The sequence below is a fragment of the Bison bison genome, unplaced genomic scaffold (assembly GCF_000754665.1).
Source record: "Bison bison bison isolate TAMUID 2011002044 unplaced genomic scaffold, Bison_UMD1.0 scf7180017864367, whole genome shotgun sequence".
Classification (NCBI taxonomy): domain Eukaryota; kingdom Metazoa; phylum Chordata; class Mammalia; order Artiodactyla; family Bovidae; genus Bison; species Bison bison.
In genome coordinates, this window is record NW_011494939.1 from 785,094 (window position 1) to 802,096 (window position 17,003).

The 17,003-nt window shown below is 32.8% G+C and overlaps 1 protein-coding gene across 3 annotated transcripts in view; it reads left to right on the forward strand.

Moving 5' to 3' along the window:
* The window catches only part of PIK3CA (phosphatidylinositol-4,5-bisphosphate 3-kinase, catalytic subunit alpha), a 90,274-nt gene that overhangs the window by 66,827 nt on the left and 6,444 nt on the right, over nucleotides 1-17,003 (forward strand). For all 3 annotated transcript variants that reach the window (XM_010855613.1, XM_010855614.1, XM_010855615.1), the window contains 11 exons: nucleotides 5,568-5,692; nucleotides 6,571-6,652; nucleotides 7,412-7,576; nucleotides 7,793-7,896; nucleotides 8,908-9,079; nucleotides 10,775-10,881; nucleotides 11,408-11,529; nucleotides 12,361-12,439; nucleotides 15,404-15,574; nucleotides 16,162-16,279; nucleotides 16,385-16,536. In XM_010855613.1, coding sequence (XP_010853915.1) covers nucleotides 5,568-5,692; nucleotides 6,571-6,652; nucleotides 7,412-7,576; nucleotides 7,793-7,896; nucleotides 8,908-9,079; nucleotides 10,775-10,881; nucleotides 11,408-11,529; nucleotides 12,361-12,439; nucleotides 15,404-15,574; nucleotides 16,162-16,279; nucleotides 16,385-16,536 — 1,397 coding nt within the window. The remainder of the gene's footprint in view (nucleotides 1-5,567; nucleotides 5,693-6,570; nucleotides 6,653-7,411; nucleotides 7,577-7,792; nucleotides 7,897-8,907; nucleotides 9,080-10,774; nucleotides 10,882-11,407; nucleotides 11,530-12,360; nucleotides 12,440-15,403; nucleotides 15,575-16,161; nucleotides 16,280-16,384; nucleotides 16,537-17,003) is intronic.

Here is a 17,003-nt window from a genome sequence, read left to right on the forward strand (position 1 = left end):
TATTGCTTTTTCGATGATCCAACAGATGTTGGCAATTTGATCTCTGGTTCCTCTGCCTTTTCTAAATCCAGCTTGAACATCTGGAGTTCACAGTTCACATACTGTTGAAACCTGGCTTGGAGAATTTTGAACATTACTTTACTAGCATGTGAGATGAGTACAATTGTGCAGTAGTTTGAACATTCTTTGGCATAGCCTTTCTTTGGGATTGGAATGAAAACTGACCTTTTCCAGTCTTGTGGCCACTGCTGAGTTTTCCAAATTTGCTGGCAAATTGAGTGCAGCACTTTCACAGCATCATCTTTCAGGATTTGAAAAAGCTCAACTGGAATTCCATCACCTCCACTAGCTTTGTTTGTAGTGATGCTTCCTAAGGCCCACTTACTTCACATTCCAGGATGTCTGGCTCTAGGTGAGTGATCACACCATCATGATTATGTGGGTTGTGAAGATCTTTTATGTATAGTTCTGTGTATTCTTGCCACCTCTTCTTAGTATTCCTTCTGCTTCTTTTAGGTCCCTACCATTTCTGTCCTTTATTGTGCCCATCTTTGCATGACATGTTCTCTTGGTATCTCTAATTTTCTTGAAGAGATCTCTAATCTTTCCTATTCTGTTGTTTTCCTCTATTTCTTTGCACTGATCACTGAGGAAAGCTTTCTTATCTCTCCTTACTATTCTTTGGAACTCTGCATTCAAATGGGTGTATCTTTCCTTTTTTCCTTTGCCTTTTGCTTCTCTTCTTTTCACAGCTATTTGTAAGGCCATCCCGTCCACTAGTTTTATTGACCGCAGTGCTTCATAAGGTCCACTTGACTTCACACTCCAGAATGTCTGGCTGTGGGTGACAGATCACACCATTGTAGTTATCTGGTTCATTAAGATCTTTCTTGTACATTTCTTCCATGTATTGTTTCCATTTCTACTTGACCTTGACACAGTAGGTACCAGGTAATAAACTTGTGACCTAAAGAGACCTCTACTGTTTATACAGTGTGCTGGTTAAAATAGGCCTGAGACTGGTAAAAGCAGAAATATAAGATTACAAATTATGCTGAGTGCCATAAAGGAAATAATAGTGTGTCAAGAATAACGAACTGTTTGGGGAGAAAGGATAGTGTACCTTGGGCGCAGGAGAGACCTCTCTGGGATAGTAACTTTGAACTTGAAACCAAGGTGTATGTGTGTTGTTAACTGGGCCTAGAAGCAGAGGAAATAGCATATCACAATAGTCTATACCGGACTTCCCTGGTTGCTCAGTAGTAAAGCACTCAAATGCCAGTGCAGGAGATGCAAGTTCGATCTCTGGGTTGGGAAGATCCCTGGAGAAGGAGATGGCAATTCACTCCAGTTTTCTTGCCTAGGAAATCCCATGGATAAAGGAGCCTGGTGGGCTATAGTCCATGGGGCTGCAAAGGAGTTGGACATGGCTTAGCAGCTAAACAACAATAATAACAACATAGTCTCTGCTAGAAAACAGTATATATAAAATGGAGTTTAAATATTGATCTGTTTGTCTGATCTTGGCTGTAGTTTTAGAACCAGAATGTAACTGGGTTCAAGGATCATAAACTCTCCCTTATTTTTCAAGGCAAAAGTGTCAGTACTGAGAGAATATTTTTGTTCTTTGCTGTCTCTTTTCCCAGGTTCCTAATTTGTCACCTTTTTCTTTGGCCTAAAGATTATAGATAGACCATTCAATGAATGTGGGTCCTGAAACATGCCTGCCCCCAGTAATAGTGCACCCAGAGGCAGTCTGGAATCCTACACTTAGAAACTTTATTAGTTTAACTTTATTATTAATAGTTGTGTTCGCAGTAAGGAGTTTATCAAATTTTTGTAAATGGAATAATAATAATAGTGATAGTAATCTTCCTGGCTGTGTACTTTCAAAGCTATGTACAAAATGTTTTGTTAAGTAGAAATTAATTTAAAATCATTTCTGAATTCTGTCATTTACTAAAAGTACAATTAGCTTTTTTGACATTAAAAAAGGGATTCTCTTGCTTGAAAAATGTAACCACTACTTTGTACGTTTAATTCCTTGAATATATTTAACATGTATTAAGTGCTTAATATGTACTAAATGCCATTCCAATTACTTTTCACATATTACCTCATTTAATCTTAAAAGTAGTCTCAATGAGGGTAGGTGCTATTTTAACTCTTATTTTACCAGAAAAGAAAAGGTTTAAGGAGTTTAAGTTATCCAGTATCACTGTTAAATAAATATTAAGTCTTTTACTCTTAACCATTCTAACTTAGATAAACAGGATAATAAGCTTGATTCCTTAATTTTGAAATTAAGCATTTCTATAAAATGTCCATAACTCTATCCCATTAGTTATACCTAAAAATTAACTGAATTACAGAATTAGGTCACATACTTGAAAGCTCATTTATTTCCTATTTTATTCATATGTTAGTCAGTGAACTCAGTTTGCCACAGCCCATTTTAGCTTTTGAGTTTCCTTTTTTAGCAGTTCTAAGTTTTTTAAGGATTGATATTTTATGACGTTTTCTTCCTAGAGAATTTTTTTTTTATTTCAAAGAAAAACTCTTTATTTTTGTAATAGAATAAAACTGATTCTATCTTTCAATTACCATTGTATCTATTGAAAACTTTCATAAATCTAAGATACAACAATGGGATTCTTAGTTTTCTTGTATCTTAAGATATTTTACTATTTAATCATTATTCATTAATTAATTCCAACTATGCTAAAATAATATGGAAATATAGAAGAATATAGAATAGAATAACTAGAAGGATGATACAATAGTGAGGTGAATCATCACTTTTACATCATCCTTCAGTCTTATTGCAATGCTCAATGTTTTCCATCATCTTTCCAGATGTGTAAAGAAGTCTGCAAGCACCATCTTTGTAGTTTTTTGTTTTGTTAGTTTTTAGGCTTTCATTGAACACTGTTAATAATTTAGAATTTTTCCCTTTCCACTCACAGTGACAAAGAGAAGAAAACTTGACAGAGAAAAATATTTCACAAGTATTAAATCAGAGTGTGAATGCAAAGAAATGGATAATAGTGCTTTAAAGCAAAGTTTCTCAGCCTTAACACTGATGACATTTGGTGTCAAAAATTGCTTTGCTGTAGGGACTGTCCTGTTCATTACAGGATGTTTAGTAGCATCCCTGGCCTCTACACACTAGATGTCAGTAATATCACCACCACAGCTTGTAACAATCATGAATGTTATGTGTCCCAACACTATCAATGGTTCCTGGGAGGTAGATGGGACAAAATCACCCCAGTTAAGAGTACTGGAGAACCACTACTCCAGACTTAAATGATGATGTTAAAATTGATCATATTCAGTGAAACATCAGATGACACTATCCTAGATGAATTTTCTCAAACTCAAGAGACAGTGAGTGAACAGTGTATCTCCAAGGACAAAAAATGACTAACACAAGTTAGTCATTCTGCAGGAATGACTTTATCACACGATATGTCTTAGTAAGAACCTGGACCACAAAAAAAATTTTTTAAATAAAAAAAACCTGGACACCACATCTTTTCCAGTATGCTTTTTAACTTTTATGATGTTGTGCACCAAAATTTACTTTGTAAGTAGCTAAATGCTACAGACAGTTGTGTATAAAAATAACTGGAAGGAAAAAAGTAATGTAGAAAAGTTTTAACTCCTTGGATTGATTATTCTGACTGATATCTATAAGTATAAAAAATAGAAATGTTTTGCACTTAAAAAGCAAAGAAGGTGGTTATCCTCTCTTCAACAAAATTATGAGTCATCAAAGTTTTCAAAAGTATTGTATTTTGAAAATGCAAGTATGAGAAGAAAAACCAAAAGTAATGATAAGCTAGAACTTAGGAGATATGTATTTGAAATCTGGAATCAGTATTCACAAGATGGATATGTTTCAGGCTCACACAGGACAGTTGATTAGCAAGTTTGTTGCATTGAACATATGTTGCCCGTTTTGGATTATAAATTGGGTTTTACTATGTTTAAATTCTTATTAAGATGTCTATTAAATTGTGTTTACCATATTTTATTCTTCTCTAAATTATTTTATTTTAAAAACAAAAGTAAAAGAACTAAGAGTCCATTGGAACCCAAATGATTAATGTTAATGACTTCTTTTTCTGATGAGTTGAAGGTTAAGTATTTATTCTTTTACCTAGACTATTACAGTAGCTTCCTACCTGGTCTCCCACTTGTCCCAGAGCAGCCAGAATAATAAAATTATAAAAGATAAATCAAGTATTAATAACAGTATTTATCCTATAAATAACTTTCACTAAAAGTAAAATCCAAACCTTTTACCCTGACCTGCAAATTTTACATGCTGTGACTATGACCTCCTTTCAGTCCTCTCCCTCATCTACTGGACTTCAGATGCACTGATCTTCACCAAACTCTTTCTGTCCATGGGGCACTTTGACTCTTTCCTTCTTCTGCGGTAATCTTTCCCTGGTCTTAGTGTGGATGGTTCTTTCTTGGCATTTGGATAACAAATTAATATGTTCTTAGAGGCCATTTCTGAACACTCAGTCTAAAGTAACCACCCCATGCTTCTCTGTCACATCACTCACAGCATCTGTCTATGTTGACTCTCCAATAGCTTTATTTGTTCATTTAATTTTCCACTATAATAGAGTCTCTGTTAATACAGGGTGTTTTACTATTTTCTGAGCCAGGCAGTAAGAATAGGACCAAATTACACAATCCATGTAGTAAACATTTGTTGAGCGAATATGTGTCAGTAATATTTTGTTATGCTGTTGGATAAATTAACAATATTTAAATATATAAAAACCAGGGGCTCCCCTGGTGGCTCAAATGATAAAAGAATCTGCCTGCAGTGCAGGAGACAAGACCTGGGTTTAATCCCTGAGTCAGGAAGGTTCCCTGGAGAAACAAATGGCTACCTACTCCAGTATTCTTGCCTGGGGAATTCTGTGGACAGATGAGCCTGGAAGGCTACAGTCCACAGGATCCAAAGAGTCAGACACAACTGAGTGACTGACACTTTGACTTCTTAAATAAAAACCAAGTAGCATGGATGTCTGCTTTCATCTTTAGCCATTAGGAATAAGTATAATCCATCCTAAATGGCATGTGTTTTTCATCATATATTAATGTGTTCATAGTTATTCATTATGTGGCTTATATATTTGTGTTTAAAGGGAATAAATACATTACTTGGAATCTTGGAATTACACCAAAAGTTATGGTATTTTCATTTTAGTTTCCAAAATTCAGCGTGCAGTATTTTAAAGTGGGTTGTTGTGTGTGTTTGTTTGTTTTTCTTGTTTTCCCCTTATTTTTACTTTTGAAATTGGAAAGCCTTGCGGTGATTATAAGGATATATTTAGGCAAGGGTTATGAAAGAATTTAAACTAGTTCTCCCCTATCCCTGAAAATAAAGTCTTATAATGAGAATAAACTTTTTCAACAGTTAATAATCAATGTAAAGTTTATTGAAAGTTAATCCTTTTTTGCAGATCACTCATAAATCGAGGGAGAGGGTTAGGAAATATGACAAAGAAAATTATATAAGATATTACTTTATTTTACAGAGTAACAGACTAGCTAGAGACAATGAATTAAGAGAAAATGATAAAGAACAGCTCCGAGCAATTTGTACACGAGATCCTCTATCTGAAATCACTGAGCAAGAGAAAGATTTTCTGTGGAGCCACAGGTAAGTGTTACGATAGAGTCTCTGTTTCTTCTATTTCACAAGAAAGAACTGACTTTGGCTTGATCTTGCCATGTTTCTGCCATTACCTATTAGAGTAAATAAAGCATAATTAATACTTTTTTTATTATAAGCTTTATCCTTTTTTAAATTATGGATGTAGATCAGTATTTCTAGAAAATCATGGTGCATTGGTACTAAACTTACAGATTAAAGGCTTTTTTAAAATTCTAAATCCGTAACATGACCTTTTCTTAGATTTGGTTTTTTGGTTTTGTTTTCAAATAAAATTTAAGATCCACCCCCCCAAAAAGTACCTGTAGTTTTAGACCCATTTAATTCTGATTTAGTTGGCCTAGATATTTTCCATTTTTAAGAGTTCCTTCCATTTTTCATATTTTCTTATGCTTCCTGAAAGTAACAATGTAATGCCCTATTTTTACGTTTGAAGAAATTACCCTACAGCTTGGTAAGTGTACACTGGTTTATTTAAATAAAGTTGCAGTGCATTTCTGCAGAAAGTTCATTTAAATGTAAGTTTTGTCCACTGACCACAGTAGAAGTGGGAACTCTTCCCATGGTTCATGATTAATAATAGAAACTATGTAAAGAATGTTGTAAATTTATAATTTTTCCTAAGTAGTTGTCCTCCATTTGGATTTTCCTTTTGTCTTCCATGCCATTTATAACTGTCTCTAAAGATATATAGGTGCAGCTATAGTGTTAAACAAAGATTTGTTTTGATTTTAAGAAAGGCTAGTCATGGTAAGAAATTTTAAAAATGTTTGGAACTTCTTAGAGATCGCATAGTTGAAAATTTAGACATTTAGGTCTTTTGGATAACATGTAAGAATGTTTTTTATTTTGTCTTTTCCACATAGACACTATTGTGTAACTATCCCCGAAATTCTACCCAAATTGCTTCTGTCTGTTAAGTGGAACTCTAGAGATGAAGTAGCTCAGGTAAATGCATGTTTGAAATTACTGAATAACTGTTGCACAAATTTGGTATGTCGTTCAAATTGTTTTCTCTCAGAAAATCTGTATAAGTGTAAGAGATGAAATAGACTGTGTTTTAAATTAATTAATAATGATAATACAGATGGTCCTCAACTTACCATAGTTCAACTTAAGATTTTTTGACTTCACAGTAGTGAGAAAGTGATATGCATTCAGTGGAAACTATTTCAAATTTTGTATTTTGATCTTTCCTCAGGTTAGCAATATGTGGTAAAATAGTCTCTCCTGATACTGGGCAGCAGTAGTGAGCCACAGCTTCAGGCAGCCAGGTGATCCTGAGGGTAAACAACCAGTATCCTTATGACTAGTCGGTACCCATACAGCCGTAATAAAATAGGCTTTGTGTTAGATGGTTTTGCCCAACTGTGGGTTAATATAAGTGTTCTGAGAATGTTTAAGGTAGTCTGAGTTAAGCTATGATGTTCAGTAGATTATGTGCTAAATGCATTGAGCTATTTTCAACATATGATAAGCTTATCAAGACATGAGCCCATTGTAAGTCAAGGAAGATCTGTGTAGTAAAGAAAAATACCGTTTACGTAACTTTCACTGAAAAAATTAATTAGAATTAAACATTTTAAGCACTGAATTCATCAGGGGGGCTTTTATCTAATTTTACAGTGAGAAATTAAGACAATGTCTTAGAGGGTTCATTCACAACTATTTTTGCTTTTTAAATATAATTTATTATCTCATACACAGATGTACTGCTTGGTAAAAGATTGGCCTCCAATCAAGCCTGAACAGGCTATGGAGCTTCTGGACTGCAATTACCCAGATCCTATGGTTCGAGGTTTTGCTGTTCGGTGCTTAGAAAAATATTTAACAGATGACAAACTTTCTCAGTACCTAATTCAGCTAGTACAGGTAAAATAATGTAAAATATAAAAATAATGTTTTATTTTAAATCCATGCAATTTGCAAAAAATGCTGTATTAGCTGGTTTTATACTTTTGTAAAAATCAGTTTTATCATCAAGAGTATCTATTTTCTTCCTAAAAATTTTTTTCTTTAAATTCAGCAATGAAGAAACTTACACTGATTGATGTAGCTTTGTTTTTATGTATGTTTTTACTGACATAGGTACTAAAATATGAACAGTATTTGGATAACCTGCTTGTGAGATTTTTACTCAAAAAAGCGTTAACTAATCAAAGGATCGGTCACTTTTTCTTTTGGCATTTAAAGTAAGTCAAATTATTTTTCCATTTAATTCTTTATATAAATATCACTTATTCTAATGTATAATGTATACATGTATTAATGTATACTTCTGTATTACTTATCTACTATTGTTTTTGTTTATCCAGAAGAGTTTTCTATACTGAAAGTATATTGTACCATGAACTTTCTCAGCTTTTTCTCTTTAACATTAAATAAGCAGTAAAATTAAAACTAAATTTTATACAGGAATGAGAGCTGAAATATTTTTAAAGACTTTGATTCTACTTTAAGAAAAGTAAAGTTTGCCATGTCTAGATTAATGTTGCAATTGATTTCACTGTATGTGTGGGTTAAGATATTCCTTAACCACCCCCCCAAAAAAATCTTCCCTTGGAATTCAGAACAATAATGATGAAACCTTACTAGAAAATAAGATAATTAAGAACAAAAATATTTTACAGAATTGATATATCTAATACACAAAGTTAGAGGTCATAAACCATGCACGTTTTTATAAATTCAGAAACAGGTTTATAATTAACATGTTTTTTTTTTTAATATTAAATCAAAAATTGAATCTGGAAGCTAGGTTTAAAATAACTTAAATTCAAGCATAGTACAGAAAAGGGACATATATGTCAAGAAGAGTTAAATAGTGTTCACTGAGCTCTTCATTCCCTCCCTGTTCGTTTTATTATTTTTCTGCCTGATTTCCTTTTTTCATGTTTATATATTTTGTGCTAAGACTAGTAAATGAAAGGTAGTTGAAATAAACCTAAAATTCTAGATTTTTAAAAATTTATATTTTCAGGAACTACCTGAAACTCTTTAATTGTTTTGCTCCTAAATGATAGGCTTTATAATTAGTTAGTATGATTATATAACATTTTTTGAATTTAGAAAATGGGTTTTCTTATTTTCCTACAGAAGGTTCTGTGTATACTCATTTAAGTTCTCTCTCTCCCTCCCTCTCTGCCTCTTTCCCTCCCTCCCTTCCTCTCTTGCTCTCTCGTTGGCTTGCACTGGTCTTCTAGATCTGAGATGCACAATAAAACAGTTAGTCAGAGGTTTGGCCTGCTTTTGGAGTCCTATTGCCGTGCATGTGGGATGTATCTGAAGCACCTTAATAGGCAAGTTGAGGCTATGGAAAAGCTCATTAACTTGACTGACATTCTCAAACAAGAGAAGAAGGATGAAACACAAAAGGTATGTGACTCTTTAGTGTGTTTTTGAGACTCCTTCATTGCAGTAGAGCAGGGTTATTTGAGAGCCCATTATATATGCCTTAGAATTAGGCAGTTTAAGATTTTGATCCAAGCAATATAATGTTAGACACATTAGTCTCTTGAGATTTGTTTTTCCTCATCTATAAAATGGGACTAATACACTCCTCATAGGGTTGATGTGAGAATTAAACCAGATATACAAAGTACCTATCATAGTCCCTAGAACATGGAAGGTGCCCAGTAAATATTAGTTCCTTCCTCTTTACATTCCTTTCTCTTTTATATAGCCCTTTTAAATATTCTTTTCCATTATGGTTTATCACAACATACTGAATATAGTTCCCCATGCAATACATTAGGACCTTGTTGTTTAGCCCTAAGTGTTGAAATTGATTTTTCCTTACTCTGTGTCATTTCTTTTCCATTAGTAATGACCCTGAAAATGAGCAAAAAGAAATTTAGTTTCTGTATTTCTAAGTTTAAAGTGGACTCAGTCACACAGTGAATAGTTCACACATTCAAGTCATCTGCAGTTATATAAAGGTTTCTCATAACTTTTCCTTCTTATCTATTTTTCAGTCTAACACAACCTACAGTAAAAAGTGAGATTATTCCTCAGTTCTAGTGAATGAAAAAAAGAACATTCCAGTTTATTAGGCAGTCCCCAAAGGACAATGTAAATTAGTAGTAGTGAATAAATTTTTTCAACATCATCACCAATATTGCTTGAAAAGAAACAACTTTAAAAGAAAGTTCGTGTATTAATCTAAATATCAGTATGTAACTGAGTTGATTTTATTGCAGTTGTAGTATGTAAGTTCAAATATAGGTTATTAGAAAATAATTGTACTGATTCTACTGCTGGAATTGTGAGTGAGAGGAAATTAGACTACTTTGAAATAATAAAATTTATTATATTGTAACTAAGGTAAGAAAAAAGAAATTAGATATTAAATTTGTAATTTTAAGTATTCTTCTAAACTGAAGTTTTCATATTGATTGGTTGGCTGTGATAAAGTAGACTAAAAAAGTGATTTTAAAAGGATGTTTCTTTCCAGCTATGTACTAGAACTTAGTAGCATGAGACTTTTCCCAGCAATCCCCTAGACCTTCTTTACTGAACAAAGAATGTGGTGTTTTCTGAAAAGCTTAAAAGTCAGACTATTAAGCTAAGCTAACATGATGTCTCCATAGTTTTTCCTCTAGAAGAAAGATCTGCAGACTTTTTCTTAAAAAATCAGATAGTAAATATTTTAGACTTGGCAGGCCACACAGTCTGTTTTAACTACTCAACTCTGCTATTCTAGTGTAAAAGCAACTATCAAAACGAATAGATGTGACTGTGTTCCAATGCAGTGTGACTTAGAAAAACCAGCGGCTGACTTACAAGCCATAGTTGACCGTGCTTTGATCTAGAGCCAAAACATAGCCTCTGTCAGGATACAGGACCTTCTTACAGGAAGGTACACAGTACTGTAACTCTCACCTCTCTGCCTGAGTTGTGCTGCTCTGTGTTATAGAGTGTTATAGAGACCCTTCTAGTTAGAATGCAGCCAGTCCAGGATATGGATTCAAAAATTACACACTGATGAGGTTCCAATGCGTAAAAGATACTAGCAGTTAGTTTTACCTTTTATCAAGTCAATTTCTAACCATGATTATGCTTATCTATCAGGTACAGATGAAGTTTTTAGTTGAGCAAATGCGGCGACCAGATTTCATGGATGCTCTCCAGGGCTTTCTGTCTCCTCTAAACCCTGCTCATCAGCTGGGAAATCTCAGGTAAGGAACTTTATTGGCAGTTTTATTGATATATTTAAACACATACTTTCTCTGAAGAAAATCTTGAAAAAAGTCAAAATGTCCATAATAATTGTATTCAATAATATATGCATCTCTTTCCTTTTCCTACCCTGTAAAACAAGAGTAATAATATTTTCTTAAGTTCGGAACTGCATTTATTCAGAATGAGTTTTTACTGCTTTAACAATAGAATTTAAAACTTTCTATGGCCAGAATTTGTGATATCATTGGATAAGAAACAGAATGTAATATCTGTAAAACTAATGATTATATACCTATATTTGTGGAAAATACATATTCTATGTAGAAGAAGTTTTTAAGCTTTTTGTTATGTATTTTTTCTTTATATGCCCTTAGAAATTATTTCATACGTAAAACTGAGGAGAAAGTTTAAAATTGCTATAACAGTTCAAAAAGCTATATAGTGTATGTATTTTGAAATAAATTGAGACTATAAAGAATAACAAAGCTAAGGTTCCAAGTAAAATTTTCAACTCTGTTAAAGGCTTGAAGAGTGTCGAATTATGTCTTCTGCAAAAAGGCCACTGTGGTTGAATTGGGAGAACCCAGACATCATGTCAGAATTACTCTTTCAGAACAATGAGATCATCTTTAAAAATGGGGATGGTAAGAGTATTAATGGACTTATGATACATGAACTTAGCTATATTTTTATACACAGGATATTTATGAACCATGAAGATTATTGAAAGCCATTTAAGGAATATGCATGTGGTAAAATATGTGATATTAAGCAGATGTCATAACCTTTAGAATATGTATTTATAATTCTTGAAATGAAAAGATGTATTCGGTTTAGAATCAGAAGGCCTGAAAATCATTTTGCTTAAATGTATATCCATTCACTCCATAAATATTTGACATGCTAGGCCCTGAGGTTGTAAGAATACACAAAACGGAATCCATGCCTTCTTAGAGTTTATAGTCTAGCAGGGAAAAGAGAGACGTTGAACAAATAACTACAGAAACAAAACTACAACCTGGTAGATATAGTCTGCTAAGGAGTCATAAAAGAAGGTCCTAATTCATTTGGAGAATAGGCTGTGGGGGAATATATTTTTATATCCTATATTCTATATACATTTGAAATGTATCATGGATAGGTTTCCATTAGGAAATGACCTTTCAGCTCTGAATTCTGTTAATTCAAATATTTTAATATAAACATATTCAAATTTAAGGATTCAGAAAAATAAGTAACTTATATATTTTAATTTTTTTGTGAAATACGTGCCCACTTATCCTACATTGTTATACAGATGTGTTTATGTAGATACTTTAGAAATGGGTTAAAAACTCAGATTATTGCTTCTACAGATTATTTTGAAGAGCAAATATAGTTCTATATATTTTCTGTTTAAAAACATTGTGATGATGTGATACTCAAATTTGTGCTTGTGGCATTAAGTGGTGCTGTACATATTATTTGAATTTCAGATTTACGGCAAGATATGCTAACCCTTCAGATTATTCGCATTATGGAAAATATCTGGCAAAATCAAGGTCTTGATCTTCGGTAGGTAACCAGTAAGGCGACATGTATGTTGTAAGTTATCCTGAAAAGGTAAACCGTTAGTAAATATTAATTGTAAGCTATATATTAATTAGAAAGAATATAGTCATATATCTATAAATAAATGTATAGAGTAATAACTAACACTAGTGGAGTACACTGAGGTACTTTCCATTTGTCCTCTTCTTCCTTGGCTCAGAATGGCTAATGAGATTCAGCTAAGTTAGAAGAACTGTCTCTCATAAGCTGGTAAAGACTGCAGTTGCCTCCATACTGTCACTAACAGTCTTCCCTTGGTATCTGCTGTGGATTGGTTCCCGGACGCCTGCTGATTCCAGAGTCCATAGATGCTCAAGTCCCTATATAAAATAGCATAGTATTTGCATAAAAGCTATGCACATCCTCCTGTATACTTTGTCAGTTCTAGATTACTTACAATACCTAGTATCATTAAAGGCTGTGTAAATAGTTGCCTGTGTGTAGCAAATTCAAGTTCTGCTTTTTGGAACTTTCTGGATTTTCTCCCAAATATTTTCCATCTGCAGTTCGCTGAAGCCAAGTATCCAGAACCCACAGTTGTGGAGGGCCACCTGTATTTAGGAACAGGGCATAGGAGACATGAGACACAAAAGGCCCCAGTTTTCATTCAGAAGTTAAGAATTTAAAAGAAAGTTTCTTTCTTGATATTAATTTCCTAATTCTAAAACTTTATAAACTCTTTAATCTTGAGTCAAATTGCAAATTAGTGACTGCAAAAAAGCATCTGAATTTAAGCGAGCTATATTATTGAAAAGTAGATGGATCTTTGGAAAGTTATTATGTCTTTTAACTTAAGTAAATTTAAAGTTTAATTTTTTAATAATAAGCCTTATAGGATTATGTAACCCTTTAGAAAATCCTTATTGGATTATGTAACCCATTATGTAACTATGAGCATGTTCAATAATAATAATAAAATTAAAATAAGGAAAAATGGTCAGGAGTACCACCTTAAGAAATTCCTGTATTTACCAGAACAGATAGAAGGAAAGATCACAGAAGAAAAATGATCAAAAGGGTAGGAAGACCAGAGTAAGTAATTCACAGATCCCAGACGAGGGGAGAGAATTACAAACAATTTACAGTATCAGTTGCTTCAGGAGTTTAAGAACATAAGGACTATGAAAAAGCCTTTGGATTTGATGATTCATGGTTAGTTTTAAGAAGAGTCAGTAAAATGGTAGGCACAGAAATTAGGCTACAAGGAATTAAGTGAGAAAGTGAAAATAAGTTAAACTCTTTTAGGAATTTAAGAAGTAAAGGAAAGATGGAAAGTAGCCTATGAGAACAACAGAACAAGAAAAAACATACTTTAGTACTTATGTGACAGCATATTAGATACTTTTTTCATTGTCTCTGTAAATCCTCACATCTCTGTGCTTGAGACTACATGTCCTTTTTTATATTCTATGTGGTGAATGGGAAGTATCCCTAAAGCACTTCTGCTTCACATCAAAGTATGCTTACATCAAGGAAAAAGCATTGGTTGGTTATTTGAGCTGTGAGCTAAACTAACTGCTTTTATCCTGGAACATCATTTTGACTTAAAGAACAACTAATAGAATGTGGTTATTCAGACATGGATGATTGGCAGACATTTTCTTGAACATGAACAATTTCTTGAGTGTGAACAATATGAGACTCTTCAGAGAAAACAACTGACAGCATTTGTTGTCAAGGATCAAATTTGAGCTTTCAAGCAAAAATTAGAATTTTGAGGACCTTGTATCTACTGCTGTGAGCTTCCCCCAAATTAAAGATTTTTCTGATGAGATCAGTGACAATGTTAGCAACTGTGATTTTTTTTTTCAGTTGATATAATAAAAAAAAGTACCATAATTTGAAAGATCTCCATATCTGAGTGAACTAATATCTTCCAAATGACCAATGTAGGATATTATTAAGTCATGTATGGGTAAAAGTTCCATTCAGAGGCAAGATGAACAAATGGGTGGGTCTTCATGTTACAGAGTATGAAAAGTTTACTGATACGGTTTCACTTTCCATACTGCAACTTGAGAAACTATCACTTATCAAGTTTTAAAACAGTGTAAAAGAAAAATTATCTGAAAAGACTACTACGATACTCCTTTTTCCAACTACATACCTGTGTGAAGCCAGATTTTCTTCATATGCTTCAGTTAAAACTTTGCATAAGATTGAATACAAACGCATACATGAGAAGCCACCTCAGTGCTATTAAGCCAGACATTAAAGAAATTTGAAAAAATGAGAAACAGTATCACTCTTCTAAGGGTTTTTTGTTTTGGTTTTTAAGGTTTTTCTTTTGTAAAAGTATTTTTATGTAAAGAAATATAAATATTACTTTAGATGAATTAACAAATATTGAAATTTTTAAATTTTAATTTCTAGTGTCAGTAGATATAACCCACATAAATAAAAGCTCTTTTGTATCCTTGATGATTTTTAAGAGTTCAAAGGAGTCCTGAAACTAAAAACTTAAGAACTGATACCTTAAGGTATCATTTATATGTCCATTAAACATCTTTAAGTTCACCCATATTTTTAAAGTCATAAATGTTTATAAACTTTGAGTTGCCACACTGATCTTCATGCTTTTCTTAAGTACAGTTAAATGCTTTCACAGTTGAAGGTTACAGTAAATGATGGCAGATAATTTGAGGATTTTTTTAGGAATGTTTGTCATTCTGTAATAAAAGAAAATTAAAACTAGATTAAAGGAGTAAGGGTCCCACTTGATAAATTTGCACATAGAATATTCCTTTATTAGCCCATTAAAATACTTGCTATTTGGGGGAGCACCCTTCTATTTGCTAGATGGAATGCCACTTGATTCATGAATCTCCTAATGAAGCCAATTAGATCTTCACATTAAAAAAAAAAAAAAAGATATTTGCTGTTTTAAAATCTCATCAACTAATTGCAAATATCTTGATCCTTTTTCAGAATGTTACCTTATGGATGTCTGTCAATCGGTGACTGTGTGGGACTTATCGAGGTGGTGAGAAATTCTCACACTATAATGCAGATTCAGTGTAAAGGAGGCCTGAAAGGTGCACTGCAGTTCAACAGCCACACACTCCATCAGTGGCTCAAAGACAAGAACAAGGGGGAAATGTGAGTTTATTATCCTTTTCTTCTATGTTAATCTAAGTTTTCAATAGATAAATTTTTTAATGGTGGTACATATTTCGAGTTAGACCAGAAGAAAAAATTGTATCTACTTTGGAAAAAGATGTGTTCAGCCTTTGAAATGTTTGAGGTTACTGCATTTAAATGATCAGAATTGTTTATAATTTGGTGAAATCCAAGAATCTAAAATCTGTTTTTCTTAATGCTTATTCTTTTTTTAGAAGTTAATGTTAAATTAACATTAAATTAATAAAAATGAAAATGAAAAATTTTACTCCCAATTCATTGTTAAAATGATTCAAAAATTTTATTTTAATGACACACTAAGTATTTTTTCATTATAAGAATTATGCTTTGGTCAGAGAATATTTAGAATTTTTCTTAGAAACCTTTGATAACTTCAGAATCCTAAAGTTCATCAGATTTTTTAACATAATTACTTCCTTCCCCTAATGTCAGTGATTGTTTTCATTGTTTTAATACAGACTTCACTAGAGACTCTGCCCATGTTTTCCCAGTTTGGACTGGATCATTCTGTACTTCCATACTAACGCATGCTTATTTCCTTGTAGATATGATGCAGCCATCGATTTGTTTACACGATCATGTGCTGGATATTGTGTTGCCACCTTCATTTTGGGAATTGGAGATCGTCACAATAGTAATATCATGGTTAAAGATGATGGACAAGTAATAGCTTCCTCTTTTTAAATATGTTGACATTCTTAAATTTACTAATTTGGAACATTGTATTTCTGCATTTGTCAAACTAACATAATTTCTTATTTTTGGAAGCTGTTTCATATAGATTTTGGACACTTTTTGGATCACAAGAAGAAAAAATTTGGTTATAAACGAGAGCGCGTGCCGTTTGTTTTGACACAAGATTTCTTAATAGTGATTAGTAAAGGAGCCCAAGAATGCACAAAGACAAGAGAATTTGAGAGGTAAGCTGAAGAAATCAAAAGCACATGCTAAAGAATTCTTGCTAATATGCAATTGATATTTTTCAAGCAATTTAAAATAATATATGTTATGTTAACATTGTAGCATAAACTGAATATTTCATGTGTTTATTGTGTAATGCTGTGAAAGAAATGGAAAGAAAAACCAGTTTAACTTATTGAATTAGTTAAGGCCTAAAAAGAAAGTGATCTTTAAACTTCTTCGGACAGTAAAAGTTTTTCTTTACTGCTGTTTAAAAATTGGAGTCCACCTTCTCTGTATTAACGAATCATGTATAGTGTGCTACATACAATACTTTTTTAGTCATACAGTGTGAGGAATTCAGTCAGCCATGAATATCATGTTTGTTCATAATTTTTCTTACCACCTTATGGAGTATCATTAGTCTATCTGAAAACCTTAATGTACTTTTAAAAACCTTTTATAAAATTATCTTTTATGTATAGCT